This window comes from Pempheris klunzingeri, chromosome 14, assembly GCF_042242105.1.
Source record: "Pempheris klunzingeri isolate RE-2024b chromosome 14, fPemKlu1.hap1, whole genome shotgun sequence".
Classification (NCBI taxonomy): Eukaryota; Metazoa; Chordata; class Actinopteri; order Acropomatiformes; family Pempheridae; genus Pempheris; species Pempheris klunzingeri.
Window position 1 is genome coordinate 10284918 of NC_092025.1, and position 16137 is coordinate 10301054.

The 16137-nt window shown below is 41.6% G+C and overlaps 3 protein-coding genes across 3 annotated transcripts; 2 read left to right on the forward strand and 1 right to left on the reverse strand.

The window, feature by feature from the left end:
* Positions 1–1107: 1107 nt before the first annotated feature.
* Positions 1108–5235, forward strand: dpagt1 (dolichyl-phosphate (UDP-N-acetylglucosamine) N-acetylglucosaminephosphotransferase 1 (GlcNAc-1-P transferase)). Its single transcript, XM_070843448.1, has 9 exons — positions 1108–1536; positions 1683–1803; positions 1891–2104; positions 2355–2501; positions 2676–2760; positions 2850–3038; positions 3167–3254; positions 3907–4062; positions 4159–5235. The coding sequence occupies exons 1-9, from the start codon at positions 1370–1372 to the stop codon at positions 4222–4224; spliced, it is 1233 nt and encodes a 410-aa protein (XP_070699549.1). The 5' UTR covers positions 1108–1369; the 3' UTR covers positions 4225–5235.
* A 665-nt stretch (positions 5236–5900) lies between these two features.
* On the forward strand, positions 5901–10596 carry hinfp (histone H4 transcription factor). The gene is made up of 9 exons (XM_070843584.1): positions 5901–6350; positions 6881–7107; positions 7278–7389; positions 7563–7715; positions 7820–7897; positions 8970–9090; positions 9199–9337; positions 9439–9563; positions 9653–10596. The coding sequence occupies exons 1-9, from the start codon at positions 6191–6193 to the stop codon at positions 10011–10013; spliced, it is 1476 nt and encodes a 491-aa protein (XP_070699685.1). The 5' UTR covers positions 5901–6190; the 3' UTR covers positions 10014–10596.
* A 3473-nt stretch (positions 10597–14069) lies between these two features.
* Positions 14070–15157, reverse strand: LOC139213492 (cobalamin binding intrinsic factor-like). The gene is made up of 4 exons (XM_070844203.1): positions 15060–15157; positions 14815–14956; positions 14577–14710; positions 14070–14245 (listed from the first exon to the last, which is right to left on the reverse strand). The coding sequence occupies exons 1-4, from the start codon at positions 15133–15135 to the stop codon at positions 14175–14177; spliced, it is 423 nt and encodes a 140-aa protein (XP_070700304.1). The 5' UTR covers positions 15136–15157; the 3' UTR covers positions 14070–14174.
* Positions 15158–16137: the final 980 nt, after the last annotated feature.

The following is a 16137-nucleotide window of genomic DNA, read 5'->3' on the forward strand; positions in this document are numbered from 1 at the left end:
ACTGGTTGGTGTTTGGTTAAAATCTAATGTTCACAGTTTACATCGGGACTATAGCAAGCTGTGTGCTCTGTATTTAGTAACACTGGTGGGCCCCAAGCTGTGGAGGCCATTTAGCACATTTTGGCCCCAGCGACCTCCACCAGGTTAATCCAGCCCTGCCCATCTATCTGTATCTGTGGTAAAATGTAACTAACTGTCGTAATTTTACTAACTATAGTAATTTTTAGGTGTTTGTAATCAGGTATTTAGGTATTTGTACTTTATTCGTTAGCATTTCATTTTGATCGTACTTCACACATTCTATTCTATTACATTTCAGAGGCAAAACTTCTTACTTGAAATCTATTAGTATTTACAGGCATTGCTATTGATTCAACTACTGTAACTGTGTTAAGTCTCAAGAAGCTCCACTTGTTATTTACACATTAATGCAGTGGCAAGAATAACTCAATAATCTAATATATGATGATAGTATTGTAACTCATGTGATGCATTTGATATCTGGTCAGGTGCATTTTGCTAATGATATTTTTGTACTTTTACACGAATAATATTTTATTGAGGCTGCAGTTAATTGTAGGTAGTTGTTTTTTTAACCTTTTATTCAAATGATACATTAACCTCCTCAATATTTCCATAATTCCTTTTGTTACTGTTGGCATTTCTCTGCATATTTCATTCTATTTATTTATTGTTTTATTATTTTTGTCCACCCTCACCTCCACCTGGAGGAAAGAAAGAAAAGAAAGACAGACGAGCTCTAAAATAGTTTTGGACAACAGATGGCACAAGTTCATTGACATGTCAACCAAAGAAGAAGATTGTCACTTCCGTGTCAGCACCGTATTGGCTGCGGCAGGAAGCTGTCAATGTTTGTTTACATCTGTGTCAAGTCTGCAACAACGATGTGCAGAAAAAACGGCTTTAGAAACAGAGCAAATGTAGTGTTGTTTCGTGGAAAAGTCAACAAACCGCGTGCTTTCATCAACGATTTTAATTTAATGCAGCAAATGTTTCCAGCTAATAAAGGTTGCAGACGTTTTAAAGATCTTATTTTGAAGAGTCTAACCGGAAGTACCAGCTTCCGGTAAAACTCGAGGCTTCACGGTTAAACTGCTAACAGACGTGGAGTTTGGACAACCAGGCAGTGACAGATAATAGCACAAATGCTAACTATGGATTACCAGTGTGATTGGTGGACTCCTTCTCCTTTGACACCGGGATCACAGAGATGTGTTTTGTTCTAAAACAACGATGTGACATGTTTGTACCTCCGTGAAGAAGACAGCCAAAGCTCGCTCATCGATCGCCCGCAGGGGAAACGTCAGATTAGCTAGAAACGTGATTTGTCTGATTCAAACCCACCGAAATGCCTGAAAATATGTCACCGGTACCCGTCCTACCGCTGGTGATCAACTGCTTTATGTCTGTGCTCGGCTGCATGGCCACACTGAAACTCATTCCTGCTTTCAAAGACCATTTCATCTCAGCCAGACTGTTCGGAATGGACCTAAACAAAACATCCAAGAAGGAAGTGTGAGTGCTTTTGTTATTGGTCCGATGATTTCAGTGTCTGTTTGTTGATATGTTTGGTTAACATGTTTATTTTGGAAGTCAAATGTGCTCTTTTCCTGCTTATTATTCTCGCTTTGTTTCTCTTTCTGGTCAACCTCTCTGTGCAGCCCAGAGTCCCAGGGAGTCATCAGTGGGACGGTCTTCCTCATCATCCTCTTCTGCTTCATCCCAGTGCCTTTCCTTAGCTGCTTTGTAGGGGATCAGTGCATGGGCTTCCCTCATGATGAGGTGGGTTGGTTGCTGTATACTAAACCTGCGTGCTCCTCTGAAATGTGATGCCTAACTCTGTGTTTTTGGTGCTGTTGTTTTGGTCAGTTTGTACAGCTGATTGGTGCACTTCTGGCCATCTGCTGCATGATCTTCCTGGGCTTTGCCGATGACGTGCTGAACCTGCGGTGGAGACACAAGCTCCTGCTTCCCACCATGGCCTCCCTGCCGCTGCTCATGGTCTATTTCACCAACTTTGGCAACACGGTCATCGTGGTGCCCAAGCCCTTCAGAGCCCTGCTGGGGCTGCACTTAGATATGGGTGAGCTTCGTGATGTCCCCAGGCCATATACATATATATACATATATATATATATATATATATATATATATATATATATGTATCCCCTCCAACATGATCTTTGTGTGGGGTCACCCGTTTTCTTTACTCATAAGAAAAGAAGCTTTTCTGCCCGTCGTGCTGATGGATATACATACGCATTTTGGAGAAACACAGTAAATGGTGTGTGTTCAGTCATTCTGTAAATGATGTTATCTGCGATCTTCCGCAGGTATTCTCTACTACGTCTACATGGGAATGCTCGCAGTATTCTGCACAAATGCCATTAACATCCTAGCGGGCATCAACGGCATCGAGTCGGGTCAAGCCCTGTTCATCTCCGGCTCCATCATCATCTTCAACCTGGTGGAGCTCAGCGGTCTGTAATTGTTTCCTTTCTCACCATCAGCATTGCAGATCACACCCTCTACGCTGCAAATCCAGGGTGCATCAGATATGGATATGTTGATATTGATGTTAATAGTTTGGAAATAAGTGTGGACAGTGTACTTCTTTCCTGTTTCATTTCACATTTGGTTTGATGTGTTATCAGGAGATTACCGCGATGACCATGTGTTCTCCCTCTACTTCATGATACCATTCTTCTTCACCACATTAGCACTTTTTTACCACAACTGGTAAGTGAAACCTGCTCCAGTCTCTACATTTGGAAATGCTGAAGGCTATTTTTATATGTCTGTTCAACTTGCAACCTATTCTACCACAGGTACCCCTCATCTGTGTTTGTGGGAGACACTTTCTGTTACTTTGCTGGGATGACCTTTGCTGTAGTCGGCATCCTGGGACACTTCAGCAAAACAATGCTGCTGTTCTTCATTCCTCAAGTGGTTAACTTTGTCTACTCCTTGCCTCAGCTTTTTCACGTCGTCCCCTGTCCCAGACACCGGCTCCCCAGGTAACGTGCTGTTCAAGGACATAACATTTGTTTGTGGTACATTTTCATTCATCATTTATTCTGATTATGTACTCTCGATGTCGGCCTCTCTTCCTTTTGTCTTCTCCCAATGTTACTACAAATGAAAGGCTGAATCCAGACACAGGCAAACTGGGGATGAGCTACTCTAAGTTCAAAAGAAAGGACCTGTCTGAATTAGGACACCTCATTCTGAAGGTAATGCTCTTGTAGTTGTGTATTCTCGTTTTTACTGATTGCTTAACCATTTTGTAAAAATGCGCCTCTCGCCTAAATTCAGCTGGGATTGGCTCCAGCCCCCTGCGACCCTTAAGGATAAGCGGTATAGACAATGGAGGGATGTTTAAAAAGGAGAAAAGCAAGTCTTCACATTGGAGAAGCTGCAACCAGTGAATGTTTGGCAATTTACTTTAACAATTAAGCAATTAGCAAAACTGAAAGTTACCTAAAATTCCAGTTTAGTCTCGCAACTTATCGTTTAATTGACTAATTGTTTCTGCTCTGTTTCGCTCACATTGTCGGTGCACAGAATGAGTATGCAGCAGCATTATTTATTTTTGATATGAAACGTTGGCTGAGCACTGTGTACACATCATAATCACAGTCCAATACACGCTTGCACTTGAATTCCCCTTATTAATTAGCCGGATAGTCAGACAGAATTTCCATTTAAGTTCACTTCATTATATCACTATTTCAATCAGTGAAAACATTGGAGAGGTTACCTACTAAAAACATGCGTGTAGTGAGGAATGGTCCACGAGGGCATACACACACGGCAGGCCGACCAGCGGCAGGCCTCCGACTGTGTTTATTGGTTGATAACAATAATACCTTTAATCCTCAACAGGTGGCAGAGTTATTGAAGCTACTAGAGGTGCGAAGAGGCCAAGAGGGAGATGATGATTTTATTGAGTGCAACAACATGACCTTAATAAATCTGGTACTGAAATTACTCGGCCCCACCCATGAGAGAAACCTCACAGTCATCATGCTCATCATACAGGTATAAGAAAGCAGCTGCTGTATCCAAATAAACTGGAATAGTGTTCGTCATCAGGAAGTATGCTAATGTTTCACTGGATTTCTGTGTCTCTCTCAGGTGATGGGCAGTGCAATGGCTTTTGGGATCCGTTATCATCTGGTGCGTCTCTTCTACGACGTCTAGGCAGCTCTCCGGGAAAGAAGAGAGAATCCTGACTGAGAAAATATGATATTGTTGTGGAAGTGTTTCACAGGCTCATGGCTCATCTGCCTTTTGGTCCATTACCTCACTGTTAATTTTCCGCCTCAGACTCTACCCACAGTAAAGACCCTGTGCAAGCTTTAAAGCCATGTTTCACATTGTAGAACATTTTCACATATAAGCAGAAACAGCTAAGGGTCAGACATCAACAGCAGTATTGTTTGTTAGTCTCCTGGTTTCAGTAATTAAAGGGCAGGAAAATGTGACTGGGTCTGAATTATCTTGTGTGTCCACCTTGAAAGTATATTTTTATACTTGGTTTTTTAAAGGAAAGCACAGTAAGTGATGACTTTCGGTCTTTAAGGCAGACAACATTGATGACTGACTGCTCCGAAATTGTTACCGTTTGATAAGAGATTTATGGACACAGAAGTGCTATAAAAATCTACAAATATTCACATGGTGGTCCGTTGCTTGAATCAGCTGTTGAAGCGAAAATGTACCCTCTCACATTTGATTTTGCATTGCTATCAATTCATACAACATGGGTGGGAAAGTTAGTATCTTTTTCTTCTTTGTTTTTTGTTTTTTTGTACCTCTGAACAAACGCACACAGAACGGTGATTTTGAAGAAAAGCAGTGAAAAGATAAAGGAGGCTGAAGACCATCACAGTGAATTAGGTGGAGGCAGGTAAATAGAAGGGACGTTAGAAAACATGAAGTGAGATTATAGTGTTTGGATTGCAGTTAAAGATACTCAAGGGCTATAGAAGGTGGAGGACTATAACAATGATAATTGATTGTTTATACCTATCCTGGTATTGTTGGATGCATAGCTGTTTTTTTTTTATGGCTGATATGCATTTATCTCCCCAAGTGTTCAGCAGACATCAATGTGAAGTCATGGCACTGGACTATTTTGCTTAGGAATGTAACTACAAGTCAGAAACTGTTTACTGTTGAGATGGAAGGCTTAAATTGAGAAATAAAGGCTGGGAAAATTCAAATATAAGATTGTGCCATCATTATTATTATTATTATGTACAGTGGTTTTACGAAGTACTTTGTTACTTAATTAGAAGTAGCAGTACAGCAGCGTGTAAATACTATCTCTTAAGAAGATTGTTAGCAAAATGTATCGTCAAAGGGAAAGGTTTTTATTATTATCACTAATTGTAGGTAAACCAAAGATATCCTGGTATCAATGTGTAGGTCAGCTAACAGATAAGAAATTGCAGAGCAGAAATGCCAAAGACACCTTGGTCACAACTATTCAATGCCCAAATTCACTAGTGTCTGTATTTTTAAAATGATTTACTTATGTTATGTTTTTATCAACACCTATATCAGTTTTTAAATGCTCATATATCAGTCTCAGAAATTCAACATCAGTCGGGCTCTACGGTTTTGTACTGTATAGTGTTCTGCATAAACTGGTTATGTTTTGTATGTAAAATCCTAATCTGTAAATTATACTTAAAACTGCCAAATGTAGTGGAGCAAAAGTATGAAGTAGTGTTAAATGAAAATCAGCATAAAGCACGAGTGCTATCTAAAATTGTGATGGAAACAAATGATTTTTCAAGCGGAACGTTTTACACCCGGAACTATCACAGTCTACTTGTTTCCGGGGAGATATTACGGTGCGTACAGCCCGCTGCTCTTGTTTCTAGCCAAAACAACTCCCGTGTTTACATCATGTTAGTGTCTCTAAACGGGGAGTTCTTTTGTTGAAGCTGCTGTTCAAGTGATAGTTTGACACTTTTGTGTGTTTTCTCTGTCGGAGTTTTCCGGGGTGATGTTTGTGAAGCTTTATTAGAGGCGGTAAATGTTTTAGAGACCCTCCGTCTGACAGTTACCAACCAGCAGCCCCGCTGTTAGCTAGCAACGTTACAACTGGCGGACGTTTTTAGCTTCAGGCAGGATAAAAACACACTACATTACGGAGATGCCTCCTAACAAACGGATCCATAAGAAAACACTGAAGTTGGAGTGTGAATGGAGTTCATGTCAGGAGTCGTTCAGTCGGATGGAGAACTTCTGCAAGCACACGGAGGGTCACCTTAATGCTCTGAACATGGCGGAGGAGGACGAAGAAGAAGCAGAAGGTGAGGGGCTTTTAGTGCTATGGTTCAAATGATCTGTGGCTCATCTAATGCTTATGTGGAGTTAAAGCCTGTTTCGGGTGTTGATATACGTAGTGGGACACTGACACATGGTTTTGGCTCTGTACTGCTGAGGTAGACAGTTATTTAGTGGCCAGACTGTGTAATATTCTTCACCCGTTTCTGGTTTACTTCCTCAATACCAGACTGGCAAAAGCCCTCAAAACAAGTAAGAAGTGAAGATGTCTGCGCTTCAGCTCGTTTCTGTTGGTTGTCCACTTCAGCCAGTGCAACCAAATGTTAAACGTGATGTTTTGTAATTGAATGCTATATATGTAGAATATATTTTGTCCTCCACAAATTATAGCAAAAAATTATTTCCACTTCAGCCAAATAGTTAATGCTTCATATTTTTTTATTGTGCTGGACTGCTTTTTGTTAGTAAATGACAAACAAGAAATATTGATGTATTGCATAGCATACTGACAATGCAGGCGCCTCCTAATGCCAATTCTTTACTTTTTTCTGCCAAGGGGAGAGAAACTGTCTTTGGAGAGATTGTGGTTTCTGCTCTGTGGAGGGTCCTGAAGAGTTGCGAAGACATCTGTTCTTTCACTGTTACCATACGAAGCTGAAGCAGTTGGGACAGCAGGTGCTGAACGCCCAGCCAGAAATTGGTACCTGCTCCATCGGCTACCAGAACCACAACATCATCCCCGACATCCCAGACAACTTTATCTGCCTTTGGGAGGAGTGTGAGGTAAGCTTGGCAGAGGCCACAGCTGCTGATGGAGCAAGGCAAGATTACTTGGGAAAATGTAGTATTTAGCCACCTACTCACATGCAGGATTTCTTCCCTTTAAGTGTCTGTGAAGTAGAATTTAAACTTTTTCTTCTTGAAGTCTAAATATTTCTGGTTATTTCTTGAAGCAACCACCATATGAAAACCCAGAATGGTTCTACCGCCATGTGGAGATGCATAGCCTGTGCATAGATATACCAGCAGGAGACTGCGAATTCCCAATACGTTGTGGATGGAAAGGTAAATAATGTAACATGATTTGTCTCAAGATTAGAATTTAGACATTTCAATTTAACCACAGATTATACTACTTATTTTTGGTCAAAGAAGTCTCAGAGGCCAGGTACTTTTCCTACTTAATTCTAAAAACGTAGAATGGTTGAGTCCAAGATCTGAGCCTATCTTTTCCACAGATTGCGAAACCACTGCTAAAGGGCGTCCCAAGCTGCGGGAGCACTTGCGTAGCCACACCCAGGAGAAGGTTGTGGCATGTCCAGGCTGTGGGGGGATGTACGCCAGCAACACCAAGTTCTTTGACCACATCATACGACAGAGCGCCATGGAAGGTGAAAACCAAAATGAAGACGGGAAGATTAATAACAATGGTTGTAACTTTTATTTTCGTCTCGTAATTCTTACTTTATGTGCTTGTGTGTTTTGTGTGCTGTAGGTCAGAGGTTCCAGTGCTCTCACTGCTCCAAACGTTTTGCAACAGAAAGACTACTGAGAGACCACATGAGAACCCACGGTCAGTCTGTCCTTCATCTCCATCAGGCTAACATTGCTACCAATCATTACTCCCATGGGTTGGGGAGGACTTACACGACCACACTCCTTTTGCATGTTTGAGCCAAATAATTATTACAGTCTTTACAACCTAACAACCATTTTCGAAACCACGTCCTTCTAGATTGATTTCTACCTTAGTGATACCACATATAAGGATGCAAGCATATTTATTTGTCATTATGAATATTGAATTGCCATTGCACAACACATAGACTACTCACAAAAAGTTAGGGATATTCGACTTTCAGGTGAAATATATGAAAAATGTAAAAAGTGAATGCTACAGTGATATTATATCATGAAAGTAGGGCATTTAAGTAGAAGCATGCAATGGTAATTTCTTCATCTTAAACAATTTATTGAAAGAAAAGCTAACAACAGTGGTGGGTATACCACAACAAAAAAATTTCAGTGTCTCAATAAATTGGGATGTGGCCAAAGGACGTCCACTCCTCTCCTTTCTGTGACTCTTCCAGTCACTCTGTATCACATGCGCATTTAAAAGTTTAGAGAAGGTCACATTAAGTTCACCTGGAAAGTTTAGAATGCATTTTAGGTTCATCCTGAAATTTCACCTGAAAGCCGAATATCCCTAACTTTTTGTGAGTAGTGTATGTACATATATATTCAATCTGAGTGAACATTTGGTCCAAAATAGTTCTTTACACGTTTTTCATTGCCACTGGTATTGCCGTATATCCTCACCTACACACACTGCCAATTGCGTTTCCGCACAGGTGTACCCATAAACATTACTAACCCCACTACACCCTGTGAGCAACTCACATCGTGAAGACATTTTTGCGGTATATATCTGTGTTGTTATAGCCACAGTGTCAAATTTAAAGATTTTACTCCAGTTTCTTGATGCAAGTGTGAGTAAAAGCAGGCTTTTATCATGTCTATTTTTGACCAGTTGACCACGTGATACACGTTAATGTCCAAGTGAGTGAGGCAGTCCTGTTGACAACAAACAGCTCTGCAGTATTATCAGATGGTTTAATCTTATCTAATCTTTTTTGTTGGTACAGTGAGCCACTACAAATGCCCACTGTGTGACATGACTTGTCCATCACCCTCTTCACTGCGCAACCATATTAAGTTCCGCCACAGTAACGAGAAGCCATACAGCTGCGAATACTGTGAATACAGGTATCACGTTATCTGAAGCTGCAGCAATGCAAAACAAGATTAAGCTAGTAAACACACTCTTGTATTACTGTTTTCTTAATACTCCCACCCTTGGTTTTGCACGTGCAGGTGTAAGAATCTCATCGACTTGCGCAAACACCTGGACACCCACAGCAGCGAGCCGGCCTTCCACTGCGACGTGTCCGGCTGTGCCTTCACCTCTCGTACCCTTGGCACCATGAAGATTCACAACAAAAGAGAGCATGAGGTGAAAAGGGGGGATCTTTTAAACAGCCGTTAACTTGCACTCAGATAAGGAGTTTTAATGTCACTTCTGTCAGTTCTCTGATGTTTCCTTTCCGTAATCAGGGGAATTTTGTAGCTCGCTACAAGTGCCATGTGTGCGATCAGTGCTTCACCAGGGGCAACAACCTCACTGTTCATCTGCACAAAAAGCATCAATTCAAATGGCCCTCTGGACACCCCAGGTTCAGGTACGGGTTGCAATAACAAATCAATCAATCCTTTCTTGCTGAATTTGAGACGTGGGTGTCACAGCACTGATGGCCTCTTCATCGCTCAGGTACAAGGAGCACGAAGATGGCTTCTTGCGGCTGCAGCTGATTCGCTACGAGAGCGTGGAGCTGACAGAGCAGCTAATGAGGGAGCGACAAAATGGCCAAGGGGACGAGGATGAGGACAGCGGCCAGAACGAGCTGGAGGAAGAATCTCTGGGGGCAGCTCCTTCAGAGTTGCAGGTAGAACTGAGAGGGGTGCTGCTGGAGGAGCAGAGGACTGAGGAGCCAGCCGTCAGCACTGAGGAAGGCAATCAGGAGGAGGGCATGTTGTACGTTCTCACCGAAGGGTTGACAGAAGCAGGGGAGGACTCTGTCATGCAGCAACTCCAGGATACTGCTCAGCATCACGGAACGCAGGTGGTTTGACTGCCACTACAGTCCTCCATACACCTCCTACACATGACGGGACATCTTGTAACTAGCTGTGCTGTTTCATAGACACATGGCAAATGTATGAAGAATCTTGCAGAATTTCTGAGCCCTTAATGGGGACAGGAACAGAGAAACTTAGATTAGAGTAACTTAAAAATTTTAGACAAAAAATTAGCCAGTGAAGGGATGCATACACCATGATGACCCATATTGAGCCTATATTAGGCAACAAACCTATTTTTATGTTTTGTTTACTAATATTGATGACCTGTTTGCCATTATTTTTAAATTATTTTCAATTCATTCATTGTTTCTCATATTGTCATATCTTCAGACAGTTGGATACTAATGCTGGCCTGCTTAGTGGGCGGCTATCCTCTCTTAAACGGGAAAGCTGTCCCAAGTAGAAATACATCAGCAACACCTTTGAATGTTAAAAATATGAGTCACAGTAATGTGTTGGCATCAGTGTTCACCAAAATGTGTGAAATCCAGCAGAGGGCTTACCTCATCAGCTCAGAGAGTGTGTATTTTTTCACGCTTGAATAAAGTTATGACCCAAAAATGTTTGCAAAAATCACATTTGAAATCGTTTTTTTTGTGTTATTTAGATGCTTTTAATGTTGCACGATAAAATTGCTTATTTATTTTAACAGCTCATTAAGTGAGGAATATGTATCATAGTAATTAATTTATTTCCTGTGACTTACAGGTCGCTACACTGGTATTATCCACCATCTGTACCTACATTACAGCGGCCCCTGCTGAATGTAATTACTCTACTGCAGCTCTATTTCATGATTGAGCTTTACTAGAGTGGACGTGTTAGGAATCTAAAATGTACTGACTGAGCTCCTGGTAGACAAACAGATATTAGGTGATTATAAACAGATGTTGTCTCTCTGGTATGACTGCATCTTCCCTTTTTCAGGTGACTTAAATCATGACAAGCCATGTCAAAGCGGCGTGTCCAGTCACAGCATGACATGCAGTACGTGGTGGTATTAGCTGTGTGTAGAAGATTAGGCAGCGCACACAGCTTAGTCTAAGTGTTACTTCCTGCTCACTGCCTCCTCATTCTGCAGTGAGTGGACTCGGCTCTACTGGGACGGCTTCTAATGCCTTCATGTCTGACTTTGCAAAGATTATGATGTACGGAATGTTTCTGGACAGTAATATGACTTAGAGTCGGTTCCTAGATCCATCTGCAGGTTTTCACAGAAACTAATTGCATCAGAAGATGGGCACCATGAGGTCGTATCCCTTGCTGCTGCTACTGTTTTGGTCCTTCCAAAGAGCCATTTCTCAGTTCCCCGGGTGGATTGGAGAGGTGGAAGGTAGTGGTAAGACCTCCTATAATGCCAGTATAATGTTATTTTTCAATCCTGAGCTGGTCTCTTAAGTCAGTGGACAGGGCTAATTGCACAGTCCTTATCAACATCTTTCTTAAGTTTTGCTGTTGAAGTCTGAAAGTATTTTTATTTTCAGATTTTTTATGTTTATATGGATGCTAGTGATTTGTCGAGCCCTGCTGTATGAAGAAGCTAATAAAGATGTTTTACTGTAGGTGAGACCCAGTGGATTCCAGAACCAGATTTCATAGATGACATCTACTGGTCTGGGTCAGCGCCCCTTTGTTTAGGAGGCTGTAAGGCTCGGCACCAGGAGCTGAGGAGAGATCGCTGTGGAGACTCGAGCTGCTGCTGGCTCGGCTACAAGTCCCTGTGCAGAGGTAAGACTACGACAACGACGGCATTAGATAGAACCATTTAAACATAGAAAACCTTAAGTCACCTGTTCTGGAGCTTCATGTCATGCCTTGCTTTTGCATTTTCCTCTGCTCTGTGTGGCAGTGAATTGTGGGAGGCCAGATGTGGACTATAATGGAGTAGTGTATGGTAACGACTGGTGGGTGGGCTCTGTGGTGAGGTACGCCTGCCGCACTGGCTTCATGCTAGTGGGAAACCCTACCAGATCTTGCCTGCCTAATGGCCTGTGGACCCCGAAACCTTCCTGCCTCCGTGAGTTAACACTGACCACAGTGACACATACATTTCGTAATCCCTTTTGAGCCTTGTAGTTCAGCACATAATTTGTCCCTGCATGTCTTTCAGGAATGTGTCCTCGAGGACGCATTGAAATCAGTGAAAGGGAACTAAACGGGACGTGCAACTCCACCTGCGCATACAAGAGCTACTTCGGCCTACCCAAACAAGGCTGTAGTCGGATAGACAACTGTAAGAAGAAGGAGACTGGCTGGAAGCGTTTCTTTTCACAGTGTGTCCCTTGTATTTGTGACTGCGCTTTATCATGCGGTGAGTAGCTTCCCCACCACACTGTTGATCAGAAACGATGGACTTGTTGAACAGATATAATATTGTGCATGTTGCAGTGACGTTTCAGTGCAAATCCACTTGAATGTAGAATGAAGGAATGAAGTTTTGCTTTAAACATGAATTGCTGTATTTCTATGAGGACTTCAATGCAAAGGTAATCTTTTTTTTTTTTTTTTTTTTAGCATCTGCGGGTTAAAACATGGAGAAGCCACTATGTTGACTGTACAGTGCGACATCAGATGAAGAAGAAATACACAGACAGCTTGCACACGGCAGAGCCACACGATGCTTTTCCTGCTTGATCCAATTGTTTGGACTAATCAGTGCAGTAAAATCTGGATGTTTTAAAACATTGATTTGATCTTCCTGGCACACTGAAACCAATAATGTCTGCTTGGTTTCTATATATAGGATTTTATGCTATAACAAGAAGATTTCAGTGCCTGAGGTTCAAAGCCATCTGAGTCAGCGGTGAATTATGAGCAAAGCAGAACTGCTACGGTGGGTTCAGTCAATCTCTGCGATGTAAAGTGGTGACAGGGTCAAGAAAAGAAAAGTGAGGTTGGTGAGATGTTGGAGTTCATGTCACAAATTGCACCCACAGGGTGTCACATACTGTATGTAATACGTGTGTTTGTAAACATGTTTGTGTCTCTAAGAGAAAGGAAGAAATGAAGATAAACACAGGGATCTAGGGAAATGAAACCACAGAGATTAGCCTCTCTGCCATGTCGCTCCACCTCTCAGTCCATCTGTCCTGGAAGGAGATGAAACTTTAATCTTGTTACAAAGGGAGGAGCTTTGGTCAGGGAGCTCAGGGGTCACAGCTAACATGAAGAGTTTTATAGACCTTATTAGCAATTTGTTTTTATAGGTAGTAGACCATGTACGCCTTTTAATATTTAAATGATTTAATTTGAAAAATAGCGCAAAATATTTATTTCTATTTATTTCTATTTCTATTTCTTGCAAAATCCAATTTTTATTTTTTATTATTTAGACGGATGTGTATAAATGTGAAATGTCTGGTGCATTTGAAAGAAATAAAAATAAAAAGTCAAACTAAAAAACGTTCTCTTTATCCAATGAACTAGTAACTTTTTTATAAAAAGACAAAAAAACTATATTGAAAACTATTTCAGCCCTTGGCGTCGAGAAGCAGCATGCACTATGCATATGCACAGCATACATGTCGGACAACAACCAATTTATCAACAATCTATCAACATTTTATCAATGTGGTGGTCACACATTCTAACAAAATACTTTTTATAGTAACGGATAATATTTGGCTCCTACAGAAGCCCAATTTGAAGTCAAAGCACCCAATCTCCATTGCAAACACTCAGTTTGTTTTCAAATTAAAAGCCTGAATCTGCAGTCATTTCCTTTAACAGACTTTAAGTTGCTATGAGCTGAAAAATGATGACACTCACAACAATTGTGTGTGTCTCATTTCTCACCCAGAACTTTCTAGCATGTGGCCATATTTCTTCTTGTGGTCATCAAAATATTTGTTGCATTCGTTTCTAATTCTTGATATATATTTTAAAGTGAACACTTAAAGATAACTAAGTCAAAGCTGACACAAGGCTGACCAAACACACCAGCTTTGATGTGATTACTGACATTGCCAGTGAAAGCCACTAGATGTTGCTGTTTTATTTATTCTCCGCATCAGGCCACCAAAATTAGCACCGCTTTGCCTTTACAGGAGCTTACAATAAACAGATAATCTAGAGACAGCCACAGATTCCAGGTTTGATTTTTTTCCTCATGTGATCCTGAAGAGTTCCTGCTGAAGACTTCAGAGGGATCATCACTGTTTAGACCAGGTGCTGAACTTGAGGATGATGTGTTCATTCGCTTTAGGTGTGTAGCAGCCAAGTCCTGTGAAAAGGGACACACAGCTCACTTGTGCTGTTCTTGCAGTAATAGCAATTAGAGGATAATGAAGAACTATGAATAATCTTCTGTACTCTAAAAACTAAAGAAGCCCTCTAAAAATAATTATGTAGCTGCACTGTCTGCTCATGAGCAGCGAAAATCACATCAAATATATTTAAGACAGAGTGAGTAACAATGGCACAACAATACAATTTTAGAATAATCACACAAGAGGGCATCCTGAGGCTGTAAGTGAGAGGACAACCAATTCTCCTGCCGCATTACAGCTCATTAGGTCTTCCCCAGATATTGAAACTCTTGGGATGACACTCACCCACATCCAGTCTGCTGTACTCTCCTGAGCTTTCTGACAGGATCTCCCAGTACGTCTGCTCGCGCTCATCTCCAGCTACCCCGTTCACACTCTCCAGCAACAGGCCAAAGTCTGGGTCCTCCTTCACTGTGAACCTGCCGATGCACAGAGAGTCAGGACATCCATCTACAGGTAAGGTATCTTTTAAGAATAAAGGATGATATGCAGAGATATTAAAGGGGATGCCATGTGGTCTTACTTGAAGTCTTTCTGTGTTTCCTGCAGTCTCCTCAGTGCACCCAGCAGCACACCTCCCTCTACCACAAAGCTGGAGTAGGACTCAGGAGGCATGTTAGACAGGTCGCTCTCCACAGACAGCCTGATCGGAACAGTCGCTGGACCTGCATGCCATGTTATATTCAGTTATAGTCACACTTTGCATGATGAACACACACAAAAGTGAGTCATTTAAGCTTATGTTTTCATATTTTCTTAAATATTCACCCTTGCTTGTGAGAGCTCCTCGTGTGAACACCAGAAGAAAGCCCACAGAGAGGAGAACAGCTGATCTCAGTGCCATCCTGTACGAGCTTCCCCCTCAGATGCCTATTACAGCCTAAGCTCAGTACTTATAGTGAGCCTAACCCTCATTTATTAACACACCCCAGTCCTAGAACGCTTTCACTCCTACACACACCGTGAAACCTTGCAAAGACGTCTTTGTTGAGTTTAAATAGTAAGAGCACCAGACTGGAGTTAAAGCTAACATGAGTGTTTACCCTTATTTCACACATGTGGCAATCAGTCACTGTTAATTCATGGTTTATGAATAGAGAAACACTGTCATCACTGAACGTTACTTGATAATCATTAAGCTGATAAATGATCTGCCTTGTGTATTCTAAGAAGGCATGAATGAATGCGGTTGGGGTTTTTCTTTAGATAATTTATGTATACAGACTTGAGCCTACAGAGTAAGAGAAGGTCATCTGTCTTTCGTCAAGGCAAATATTGCATAATGCAATTATGATTTTGCCTTTGAAGCAGGATAATAGATTGTAGCCGCACACCATGTGCCCCTATGGCAGCAGTCAAGCTTGAAAATGGCTATACAACACATTTCCTGGAACGTTAAAATTCATCTTTATTTTGGATTCTGACTCCTCTCCATCTCATCAAGGCTGGGTTATATAAAAAAAAATAAAATAAAATAAAATAAATCCAAATATGGAAATGCAGTGTAAACCTGGGCTGATTTACAGGGCTCATTATAGAGTCAGAGTTTTGCAATCAGTGTGATGGATTCAGATGCACATGGGTTACTGTGTCTGCATCTAAAAACACGGTCCTGGCTGATAACCTTAGCAGCTATGGGAGACAAGTCGCACAGAGAGATGGGCTGCTGGGCTGAGATTGCTCATGCGGCGACGTGAGAGATCTTTTTAAATTGGTCTGATTAAGAGGCAGGTGCGATTGGCTAAAAATGGTTTTGGTTTCCTCTCAGGGGTGATGTAAGGCATGTAGGGCCCGCTTGAACGCGAGTAACCCCGACTGTTTTACCGAAAATAACCCGGGCACTGCA

Excerpts from the sequence above, each read along its gene's own strand:
- dpagt1 (XM_070843448.1), top strand. The coding sequence starts at position 1,370 with ATGCCTGAAAATATGTCACCGGTACCCGTCCTACCGCTGGTGATCAAC. Across the intron at positions 1,537-1,682 it reads AAAACATCCAAGAAGGAAGT|CCCAGAGTCCCAGGGAGTCA; the intron begins GTGAGTGCTTTT and ends CTCTCTGTGCAG. Across the intron at positions 3,039-3,166 it reads CCCAGACACCGGCTCCCCAG|GCTGAATCCAGACACAGGCA; the intron begins GTAACGTGCTGT and ends TACAAATGAAAG.
- hinfp (XM_070843584.1), top strand. The coding sequence starts at position 6,191 with ATGCCTCCTAACAAACGGATCCATAAGAAAACACTGAAGTTGGAGTGT. Across the intron at positions 7,390-7,562 it reads AATACGTTGTGGATGGAAAG|ATTGCGAAACCACTGCTAAA; the intron begins GTAAATAATGTA and ends TCTTTTCCACAG. Across the intron at positions 9,564-9,652 it reads TCTGGACACCCCAGGTTCAG|GTACAAGGAGCACGAAGATG; the intron begins GTACGGGTTGCA and ends TTCATCGCTCAG.
- LOC139213492 (XM_070844203.1), bottom strand. The coding sequence starts at position 15,135 with ATGGCACTGAGATCAGCTGTTCTCCTCTCTGTGGGCTTTCTTCTGGTG. Across the intron at positions 14,957-15,059 it reads AGGAGCTCTCACAAGCAAGG|GTCCAGCGACTGTTCCGATC; the intron begins GTGAATATTTAA and ends CATGGCATGCAG. Across the intron at positions 14,246-14,576 it reads GTACAGCAGACTGGATGTGG|GACTTGGCTGCTACACACCT; the intron begins GTGAGTGTCATC and ends CCCTTTTCACAG.